This window comes from Anoplopoma fimbria, chromosome 2, assembly GCF_027596085.1.
Source record: "Anoplopoma fimbria isolate UVic2021 breed Golden Eagle Sablefish chromosome 2, Afim_UVic_2022, whole genome shotgun sequence".
In the NCBI taxonomy this organism is placed as follows: domain Eukaryota; kingdom Metazoa; phylum Chordata; class Actinopteri; order Perciformes; family Anoplopomatidae; genus Anoplopoma; species Anoplopoma fimbria.
Window position 1 is genome coordinate 25,482,583 of NC_072450.1, and position 11,923 is coordinate 25,494,505.

The following is an 11,923-nucleotide window of genomic DNA, read 5'->3' on the forward strand; positions in this document are numbered from 1 at the left end:
TACAGGCCTCCAGCAGAGGACTATGGCAGGTCTCCAATGGGATGAAATATGTGTAAATGTTTGGCTGTAAATACTCAACAAGAAAGAAGAGCATTATGATTATTTTCATCATGGATTCATCTGCTGATTAGTTTCTCCATTAGTCGATTGATTGTTTGGCTTGGAAAAATTCTGAATTCAGTGAGAAATGCCGTCACAAGTTCTCAGAGCACAAAGTGACACCTCCACAATTCCAAATGATTAAAGATAAATGAAAATGATTGAACTTATTAAAAAGTAAAAGCATTAAGGAACCCTAAAATAAAATGCACAATATAATTTACAAAGCCTCCACAGAAATAATTAGTTAAATAACTTACATTTATATATAAATACTAACAGAAATGATAACAATAACAACAAACATAATCAAAGACTAAATGTTAAATAAACCATGTGATTTAAACATGTGTACCAGCCCTTAGTTGTTAAACCCATCAATTAGTCTCTGGTTTGTATTTACATCCCGCTGTTGAGGCGGAACTACATGAATCAGCAGGAAAAGGAGTTCCGACCCGGACACGTGTTCCCTGCGCACCTCCTGCACTGTGGTGTGTTTCATGTGAATGCATTGTATTAGGTTCGTTTATTGGTGGATTAATAAGAGTCACAACATCATTCACTGCGCTGCTGCTCACATATCTGACTTGGTAAAGCAAACATCATGCACGACCTTTACGTTATTTACGCTCTTCACAACCATAAAACTATTTTATCATCTTATCACTTGCAAATTGCAGAACTTGCATGATCGGTTTTACTTGTCTTCTTTTATTATTTATGTTTACTGTGTTGACCGTTAGTATAAACGCTTTTTTTGTGCTGTGCATTACAGTATAATTCATATTTTGCCCATTTTTGGACGATTTCGTTGAAGCATGCTTTGATGTTATTGTGCATAAGCACATGTAGTTAATATAAGCTGACACATTTTACATTAAGACCCAGTAGTAAGGCCAATGCTATTGACTTTGCACTTTGCAATCATTCGAAATAGCCTTGATGCACCCAAATGCTGACATACTGTCAGTTGTTTTTTTCCAGCTGCAAACATCATTGATAATTTAACCTGTCTCTATTGGGTTATTTTTTATAAACTGGTATTGTCACAGATCAGACTGGTTCCATCCATCATGACTGACCAGTGGCTTTACTTCAGGCTTGCTCTCATCCTGATGCTCAGCTGATGCTTGATCTCTCTGTGTCTCTGGCCAGGCATGTCTCAGGACAGTCAACATGGCAGGTGGACCATCTCCAGCAGTGATGACGATGATGAGGCTATCCCTCTCTCTGGGACGACAACGTCCAAGCCCCACCGACCCGCTGCATCCAGTCACGGCTCCCATCTGTCTGCTTTGCCCCCTAGCCCCAAACTGGAACCAGTAACGGCCACTGTGGAGCTGAAACCAGAACCAGCTCACACTCCAGTATCCTCACTAGTCATTGGCTCTGAGGCCAGACAGTCAGCAGCAACAAACCAGTTAAATCCGGTGAAGTACGAAACCAGTCCATCGTTGGCTGGAAAGCGAAAGAAAGATGCGTCAGACGGCTCAGGCTGGGCTCTCTCAGACAGTGACGATGATGATGATGGAGATGGGAAGGGGAAGAGGGCCCCTCCGAGCCCCAAAACAAAGAAACCCAAGGTTGAGACGGAGCGCCCTCCGAGTCCCTACGGTCGCCTCGCCTACATCGACGAGCCAGACGACTTCTACGAGTCCACTATTCCTTGTCTGAATGACACCTACAGGTTTTACCTCAACAAAGTCACAGGTCTGGACAGGAAGTACAACAGTGGGGCTCTGCACATCAGAGGTGAGAAGAGCCTCATTTAATAACATCTGGTCCAGACAGTTTCATTATAATAACAATTAAGTCATGCTCTTGATCAGAATGTTGCTAGTCAAAAACCCAGACCAGTAGGATTTCTGGCATCACTCATTCTTTATATATAATACTTATTTTTGTTATGTTATTTTATAAAATGGTAGTAGGTCAATAGTATGGAAATCCTTTGGTAAGATGAAGGTCCTAGTTTCTTGCTCTGACTGCAGATTTCTCTTTGTTCTTACTGTTTGAAATCATTGTACTACCACCTCTTGTCATCTGTCTTTTACACATTATATTCTAGTAAGTTTTACTTTTTCTTTTATCTAGACATTCTCTCGCCATTATTTGGGACCCTGAAAGAGTCAGTTCAGGTGAGTAAGTTATTACCTGTGTTTTTGTTTTAGTCATGTTAGTGGCATGGCAATGTCGGTCTGTTAGTTGGTTGATCCGTCTACTACTTAAGTCCAGACTAAAATATCTCAACTATGGGATGGATTGCTGTGAACTATTGTACAAACACTCCTAGTCTCCAGAGGATGAATCCTACTAACTTTGGAGATCATGTGACTTTTCATTTGGTCATCATGATGATGATAATGTCATGTTCCCCTCAGGATGAAACTTAATCACTTTGGTCATCCCTTAACTTTTCATCAGGCCAAAAATGTTAAACTAAAGACAGTCGCATCAGCCTCAGTTGTACTTTGTGTTTAGTGCCAATTAGCGTATGTTAGCATGCTAATATGCTTAACTAAGGTTTAAAACATGGTAAGTGTTATAAATGCTGAACAATCGTCATGTTTGCGTGGTGCACATGTTAGCGTGCTGACATTAGCATTAAGAGCAAGTACATTCTCACAGCTAGCTGCTAGCATGGCTGCAGACTAATGGTTTTAACCTTTTCGTGTCGGGACCCCCCAGTTTTCATTCATTAACTCTAACAAACAAACTCAATAGAATCTATTTTAGGGCAAATGATATCCCTTGTACAGGCGATGTAATGTAAAAAATCCCCAGTCTGAAATATGTTTATATTTTCCCGTAACATTTGCTAACTACACAGAAAAGATCTCGCGACCCCCTTGGGGGTCCAGACCCCCAGGTTAAGAACCACTCCTGTAGACTCTCTGGATGCATCTTCCTATCAGGGTTGGAGGGAACTTCGGCCATTAACACATGTCTAATATATTTTCTTCTTAGTTTAACTACTGCTTTGATATCGCCTGGATGGTTAAGCAGTACCCATCAGAGTTTAGGTAAGTTATGCTTCTGCAATTCTGCAACAAGCCATGTATTAGTTTGGACTTTTCTTTCACATAGACTCACAGTTAAGAGGAGAATGTTGTCGCGTTTACAGGGACCGTCCAGTTCTGATCGTCCATGGAGATAAGAGGGAGGCCAAGGCCCGGCTGCTCCAGCAGGCTAAGCCTTTTCCACATATTCGCTTCTGTCAGGTACAGACTCACCACCACATGACACAGTTGTTCAACATCAGTTTCTCCGTAGTGCAGTTTGGCTGATATAACATACAATGAGCTGTAAAGTAGGATAGTCATACTGAGGTATCCCTGTTAATAAGGTCCCAGGATTTCCCTTTAAATTGGACTGATGTGTGTGTCTCTCCCTGACAGGCCAAGCTGGATATTGCTTTTGGAACTCACCACACGTAAGCATTTCTTTCCCTGCATGGTAACTTACCTGTTTTTCTCATCAGTTTCAGATTTTTTTGTTGCAGTTCTATGTAAAGCTCAGTTGGTTGGTCTACCACTCTGGTCCACACCATAGAAGCGGACTTAGCCACAGTCACGTAGTCTGTCATTATTGCACTGTTATCAACCTTTATTAACGTATAACTTATATGAAGTATTTCTAAATTCCCTGTAAATTCTGGATGAAATTATTTAACATGAGCGGACAATGCAGATACAGTCAGTGGTATTGTAAATTGGAGGAGGTTACTTTGTAATATGAACATTTAGTGACTTACATTACGGATTCAACAGTTCTCTTTGTTTATTGTCATATAAAGCAGAAAATTGTGTTGTCATTGTGCAGGAAGATGATGTTGCTTTGGTACGAGGAAGGCTTCAGAGTCATCATTACGACCTCCAACCTCATCAGAGCCGACTGGTACCAGAAAACACAAGGGTGAGTCTGTCTGTTGTAGAAGGAAACGTTTTTCGGTCTCAGCAGCCACAAGAAAGGATTAAATCAACTTCAGAACGACGGTAGTTTCGTATTGTTTCCAGTTCAAATGTTTGGTTACGGGAATGCACCTGAATATTATCATTTCCAAACCAGAATGTGGATGAGCCCCGTGTTTCCACGGTTACCAAAGGGCAGCAGTGAGAACGCAGGTGAGTCACCGACCTTCTTCAAGAGGGACCTGCTGGAATACCTGGCGTCGTACCGCGCACCTGAACTCGAGGAGTGGATCCGGCGAATCGAAGAGCACGATCTGTCAGAGGCCAGGTAAACACTAGGCACGTACGGGCACACGTACGCATACGCACGTTTAACACAGATCTGATGCAGACGTTACTGTTGAGCATCTTCTGTGATGGTAGTAGCCATATAACAATAACTCAACCAGGTATATAAGACATTGATCTGCTGCTAAATGATGGCCCTGCAGAATTCAGTGCAGTGATGAGTGAATATAAAATCTAGATTAACTCATAATCTTCCACACATATCTTCTACTACTAGAGTTTATTTGGTCGGCTCAACCCCAGGAAGATATGTTGGCTCAGACATGGAGCGCTGGGGCCACCTGAAGCTGAGGAAGGTAAAAATGTCTCCTCTTTAACTAGTTAATAACACCCCAATTACCAGGCGGAATTGGAAAAATATCTAAATGTTGCTAATGTAACCTCACAAGATGATGACAGCACTTTAAAATGTGATCAAATGTAACAATTTCCATGTGGTGTCTAACTGGGATTTTACTCATGTCTTCTTCTTGTTGTATTAGCTGTTGTATGACCATGCAGATCCTGTTCCCGGGGAGGAGAGGTGGCCTGTGATTGGCCAGTTCTCCAGCATCGGCTCTATGGGGCTTGATAAGACCAAATGGTTGACGGGGGAATTTCAGCGCACCATGACAACGCTGGGGAAATCCTCTCTCCGTCCAGACACCCCCATGCACTTGGTACGTTCCTAGAGAACACACTCGACCCTTACTTGTGTGATAGAGCTTTCAAATGCACAGGAAGAAATGATACGATGCAAATTAGGTTTTCTGCGACTGCTGCTATGTTCTCTAATAGAACATAACATTTGTCTCAGCTTCAAAGTGGGAAATTATTTTTACACTTCCTCCCTGCAAGACAATTGATCGGCTAAAACCAATTTGTAAAGGGTTTCAGACACAATAATGCTTGATTCGAAAAGTTAACCCCTACCTGCCTCATTGGTACAACTGACTGATCTCTGGCATGTAATGCACTGTGTGTCTGTGAAAGAAAGACATAAAAGTGAGACTACATAACTATTGAAAGAAGAAATAATACTTTCTTTCTCTTACATATTCAAAGCTAAAAAACATAAGCATAAAACACTATAACCAACATAAGTCAGTCACCTGACTGACTAACCTTTCTCTATCATTGCTCTACTGACCCCGACAGATCAGCGAGAGTTGCTCAGCCTCACTAGCTCAGAAATAAACAAGTCGTTGATTGGTTCATCTCTTACAGGTCTATCCATCAGTTGACGATGTGAGGACTAGTTTAGAAGGCTATCCAGGTGAGCAATGTTTTTTTATTTTTACTTTTGAAAATTGATGTGTTAATACGTCATGTGTTGTAGAGGTCACGACCTTAACTAAACGCAGGTAAAATGCACAGCATTAGCATGATCACGTTTGCATTCTTTTAGCTTTCCTTTTTTTCTATTTGTTATTTAAATCATCCACCTCAAACATGAAATTGCTCGATTGATCTTGCATTTGATTATTTGGTGACTGTCGTACATGTCTTTTGTCCTCCAGCGGGAGGCTCTCTTCCCTACAGCATCCAGACGGCTCAGAAACAACTCTGGCTCCACTCCTTCTTCCAGTAAGTTGACCTCTACTAACCTCTGTTAAACATGTTACCCGTCTTTCTCCTTTTTCATTCATTATACCCATAATGCCAATGACTGTAGCTGGTCCCACCAAACAAGGTTACAAACACCTAAATTACATTTTAAATTTGGTCAGAAATTATGGAGCAGGGCTATGTACAGGATGATTTAGACTTATTTGCTAACTGTTGACTCAGCCATATTCAAATTTATCATTCCATCAAGTTCAATTCTACGGATTAACAACTTGTTTGTGTGTGTGTGTGTGTGTGTGTGTGTGTGTGTGTGTGTGTGTGTGTGTGTGTGTGTGTGTGTGTGTGTGTGTGTGTGTGTGTGTGTGTGTGTGTGTGTGTGTGTGTGTGTGTGTGTGTGTAGCCGTTGGAAGGCCACTGCAACAGGAAGGAGTCATGCCATGCCACACATCAAGACATACATGAGGGCGTCACCAGATTTCACTCAGCTTGCCTGGTTCCTCGTCACAAGGTGTGTTTTGCTCTAGCTTTATGTTTGTTAATTCTTTTATTTTATATGTGTCTTCATGTGTACATGGGATTTTCTTGTTTTTTCTCTTAAATCTTACTTGTTACTTACTGCTAAAACTGTTGTGGTAACCCATTAAATGAATGGTACCATTAAAGTTCATCCAAGTGTTTCACCTTAAAATGTATTATGATGAACTTTCCCTAGATTCTCACTCTTAGGCATAAATCCTTTGCCTTTAGCAGAGTATTTCATTTACTATATAAAAACAAACACATTTTCATATTGTAAATTAACACAAAGACAACTTTTGTCATTTAATTTCCACCTCTTATTGAATTAGCAACATACTGGATGTCAGTTTACCAGAATAACCAGCTGCCAACACTGTTCATGGTATTACATTTTTTTTGCGCAGCACTGGGTTCTAGAGAAATTTGAAATGAGATAAACATTTTCAGATTATTGATATGCTGTAATGAAACATTCCGTGTGTATATGTGCGGTTCAGTGCCAACCTTTCCAAAGCAGCATGGGGTGCGCTGGAGAAGAACAACACTCAGGTGATGGTCCGTTCATACGAGCTGGGAGTCCTCTTCGTGCCCTCTGCCTTTGTAAGAACAACACACGGACAAACAACAGCAGTATGACTTGTCCTGAATAACAGTGAAAAATACACGAGACGTCGTATAGTAACGTGTGTTTGTCTCCTTCCAGAACATGAAGACCTTCCCCGTTCACAAAAGTCAATTTCCTGTCTCCTCCTCCTCTGGGTTCCCTGTGCCCTTTGACCTCCCCCCCACACCCTACTCTCCTCAAGGTACTCAACAGAAGTGTATGTGTGTCTGTGCAAGTTTATGTACGGACTGGATTATTCAGTGAGGCTGCTGGTTAAAATACTACATGGTCTCTGCTGTTTCTACTAATAATGCAGAAGGTTAAGCTTGAACTGCAGTCACAGTGACATCTAGTGTCATTTAGGTGAAAGAGTTTATACTCAAACCTTAGCTGGAAATGGCTGAAGAGAGCACATTATTTATTCCACTAAACACAGGTTCAAATTTGTCTTAATTGAGCTACGTTTTGTGTTTTAGTTTGTGCCTCGGTGTAAAACTCAACGACTCTCCCTCTGCTGGGTTCGACAAAATTGTGGTGATTAATTGCAGACATCTACAAAATCACTTCCCCAAATTGTCCTCATCAGAAAGTGTTGTTGGGGAATTGACGTACCGGAGGATCACTGTTGTTTATTTGTGAAATGCATTGTAGGTCCTTGTATTTCCTGGCTCCAGTAATGTAAGAGTTAGAGAGTCATTTAGCCATATTTATATATGTATAATTAGTTCAATTCAAAGCATATCGTAGATTATTTCTGAAGCCAGAGCCACTGATCATTTTTGAGTGGGGCATGCTCTTCCACTGACACAGCCAATGAAGACAGCATAAATGCTGACATTGACATTTTTGTCCAATACAATTTTGCTTTTTTTTATGTATGAAATAATGCATTATATATATATATATTTTTTTTTGTCACTGACTTCTTTTCTTTCTTTGTTTTTAGATCAGCCTTGGATCTGGAACATTCCGTACAACCAGGCACCCGACACACACGGCAACATCTGGGTTCCCTCCTGAACACACACACACACACACTCTCACACACACATATATATATATATAGACAAACCTCTCTGTTACTTTACAGCTGCTGTGTTTGTATTTGTCAGTACTATAGCTACAGTAGGTGTTAGTTGTCAGTAACATTTATTTTTATACTTTATACCTTTATACCGATTGTAGACTCAATTGTTTTCTAACAATGAATAAAATACTCTAATCATTGTCCAGGTGTGGTGTTATTTGGTGTTATGATTTGAAAGTAAATGCACATAACTCAGTAGTTTGGGTTAAACATACTGATTTCATTAGATCAGGATATTTAATGTTCAGTTTTTTTTTTTACACGTGGCCTGTCCAACAAGGCATTATAACGTGGACAGGAAGCCATCATTAACACTCAGTGATTCATTTATAGATTTTGATTGTATTCTTTAGAGGCACTGAATGTCGACAAATTATTAGCAGTGAGTGAACTAATCTATCCTTTAGAGGTCAGGTGGGATCATAATTTGGCCTAATGCAGCAGATTCAGCATCTTACCAAGTTTAACCGCAGCCAAAAAAAACCTTGCTGTACAGCAACTCCTAAATCTGTTCCTAAATATCATCCTGAAGTCAGTTTACAGTGGGTACGGAAAGTATTCAGACCCCTTTAAATTTTTCACTCTTTGTTTCATTGCAGCCATTTGCTAAAATCGAAAAAGTTCATTTTTTTTTTTTTTTTGCATTAATGTACACTCAGCAACCCATCTTGACAGAAAAAAACAGAAATGTAGAAATTTTTGCAAATTTATTAAAAAAGAAAAACTGAAATATCACATGGTCATAAGTATTCAGACCCTTTGCTGTGACACTCATATTTAACTCACATGCTGTCCATTTCTTCTGATCCTCCTTGAGATGGTTCTACTCCTTCATTGGAGTCCAGCTGTGTTTAATTAAACTGATTGGACTTGATTAGGAAAGGCACACACCTGTCTATATAAGACCTTACAGCTCACAGTGCATGTCAGAACAAATGAGAATCATGAGGTCGAAGGAACTGCCCAAGGAGCTCAGAGACAGAATTGTGGCAAGGCACAGATCTGGCCAAGGTTACAAAAGAATTTCTGCAGCACTCAAGGTTCCTAAGAGCACAGTGGCCTCCATAATCCTTAAATGGAAGAAGTATGGGATGACCAGAACTCTTCCTAGACCTGGCCGTCCAGCCAAACTGAGCAATCGTGGGAGAAGAGCCTTGGTGAGAGAGGTAAAGAAGAACCCAAAGATCACTGTGGCTGAGCTCCAGAGATGCAGTAGGGAGATGGGAGAAAGTTCCACAAAGTCAACTATCACTGCAGCCCTCCACCAGTCGGGGGCTTTATGGCAGAGTGGCCCGACGGAAGCCTCTCCTCAGTGCAAGACATATGAAAGCCCGCATAGAGTTTGCCAAAAAACACATGGAGGACTCCCAAACTATGAGAAATAAGATTCTCTGGTCTGATGAGACCAAGATTGAACTTTTTGGCGTTAATTCTAAGCGGTATGTGTGGAGAAAACCAGGCACTGCTCATCACCTGCCCAATACAATCCCAACAGTGAAACATGGTGGTGGCAGCATCATGCTATGGGGGTGTTTTTCAGCTGCAGGGACAGGACGACTGGTTGCAATTGAAGGAAAGATGAATGCGGCCAAGTACAGAGATATCCTGGAAGAAAACCTCCTCCAGAGTGCTCAGGACCTCAGACTGGGCCGAAGGTTCACCTTCCAACAAGACAATGACCCGAAGCACACAGCTAAAATAACAAAGGAGTGGCTTCGGAACAAGTCTGTGACCATTCTTGACTGGCCCAGCCAGAGCCCTGACCTAAACCCAATTGAGCATCTCTGGAGAGACCTGAAAATGGCTGTCCACCAACGTTCACCATCCAACCTGACAGAACTGGAGAGGATCTGCAAGGAAGAATGGCAGAGGATCCCCAAATCCAGGTGTGAGAAACTTGTTGCATCATTCCCAAGAAGACTCATGGCTGTACTAGCTCAAAAGGGTGCTTCTACTCAATACTGAGCAAAGGGTCTGAATACTTATGACCATGTGATATTTCAGTTTTTCTTTTTTAATAAATTTGCAAAAATTTCTACATTTCTGTTTTTTTCTGTCAAGATGGGTTGCTGAGTGTACATTAATGCAAAAAAAAAAATGAACTTTTTCGATTTTAGCAAATGGCTGCAATGAAACAAAGGGTGAAAAATTTAAAGGGGTCTGAATACTTTCCGTACCCACTGTACATCGTGGATAAAAACAGATTTATGTTAAAGGAACTGTATGAACCTTGCAGAGAGTTAATAGTTTACATTTTTCCTTTCATACAGCAGTGGTGGTCAGCACGGCAGTTCTTCTAACCTACCAGGTTGATAATTGTATTGCTTTGGTCTCCCAGGTGTTAATTTGTCACCGATTCAGCAGCTAGAATGCAAACCTGCAGGGCTCTCCATATAATGAGCTCAAGTGTCACCGATCTAGTGGTCGCACATAATTCCCTCTGTTACTGACACACCACTGGCATTCTGGGTAAAAGAGTTCTAAGCCCTGTTATCGGCTCCCAAAGAGTCACAACATGAGTGAGAATGCTTCATGTCACTAAACTGTTATACTGAGACCACCTGTCTGGTTCCATGTTTGCAGCTCTGAGGGTACAGGACAAGGCACTGGGGGGATCTTTTAATACCATGAAATAATCTTTACTTCTGCTGGATAATCTTTTATTTTATTTTTTTTTTTTTAATAATTATATCTGTTCTGAATCAAAAGAACAGGCTACATAAACATGTAATATTTAACATGTTATAAACACTATACTGCTACCTCCCCTTTTCTCCATAGAGGAGGATAAACACCTCTCTGGATCTGTCTACAAAAAAATAATCTTTACTTCTGCTAGATAATCTTTTTTTAAATAATTTGTGTGCGTTTTAAGTAAGTTATCTAAATGTGTACACTGAAATAAATGTAGTACATGGTTAAAGAAAAGTGATTTTGAAAAAGGAATACAAAAAGTTGTTTTTAAAGCTGCATATTATAGCTGTTCTGAATCAAAAGCAGGCTACATAAACATGTAATATTTAACATGTTATAAACACTATACTGCTACCTCCCCTTTTCTCCATAGAGGTGAATAAACACCTCTCTGGATCTGTCTACAAAAAAAGATATCTTTACTTCTGCTAGATAATCTTTTTTTAAATAATTTGTGTGTGTTTTAAGTAAGTTATCTAAATGTGTACACTGAAATAAATGTAACACATGGATAAAGAAAAGTGATTTTGAAAAAGGAATACAAAAAGTTGGTAAATTGGTTTTTAAAGCTGCATATTATAGCTGTTCTGAATCAAAAGCAGGCCACATAAACATGTAATATGTAACATGTTATAAACACTATGCCTCTACCTCCTCTTTTCTCCGTAGAGGAGGATAAACACCTCTCTGGCTCTGTCTACAAAAACAATAATCTTTACTTCTGCTGGATAATCTTTTTTATATTTTTAATAATTGTGTTTTAAATTAGTTATCTAAATGTGTACACTGAAATAAATGTAACACATGGATAAAGAAAAGTGATTTTGAAACAAAAAGTTGGTTCTGAAGCTGCATATTATAGCTGTTCTGAATCAAAAGCAGGCTACATAAACATGTAATATGTAACATGTTATAAACACTATACTGCTACCTCCTCTTTTCTCCATAGAGGTGAATAAACACCTCTCTGGATCTGTCTACAAAAAAATTATCTTTACTTCTGCTGGATAAACTTATTGTTTTTTTAATAATTGTGTGTGTTTTAAGTTAGTGTACACTGAAATAAATGTAACACATGGATAAAGAAAAGTGATTTTGAAAAAGGAATACAAA

At 39.9% G+C, this 11,923-nt stretch overlaps 1 protein-coding gene across 2 annotated transcripts; it reads left to right on the plus strand.

The window, feature by feature from the left end:
• Window positions 1-568: 568 nt before the first annotated feature.
• On the plus strand, window positions 569-8,208 carry tdp1 (tyrosyl-DNA phosphodiesterase 1). Of its 2 annotated transcripts, none has more exons than XM_054614285.1 (16): window positions 569-689; window positions 1,255-1,851; window positions 2,194-2,237; window positions 3,067-3,122; window positions 3,224-3,320; window positions 3,498-3,532; window positions 3,922-4,014; window positions 4,168-4,338; window positions 4,576-4,654; window positions 4,841-5,017; window positions 5,565-5,613; window positions 5,858-5,924; window positions 6,307-6,414; window positions 6,923-7,025; window positions 7,129-7,231; window positions 7,976-8,208. In XM_054614285.1, the coding sequence occupies exons 2-16, from the start codon at window positions 1,257-1,259 to the stop codon at window positions 8,047-8,049; spliced, it is 1,851 nt and encodes a 616-aa protein (XP_054470260.1). In that variant the 5' UTR covers window positions 569-689; window positions 1,255-1,256; the 3' UTR covers window positions 8,050-8,208. The 2 variants fall into 2 exon arrangements, with proteins under 2 accessions (XP_054470260.1, XP_054470268.1); XM_054614293.1 differs by having other exon boundaries at window positions 584-619.
• Window positions 8,209-11,923: the final 3,715 nt, after the last annotated feature.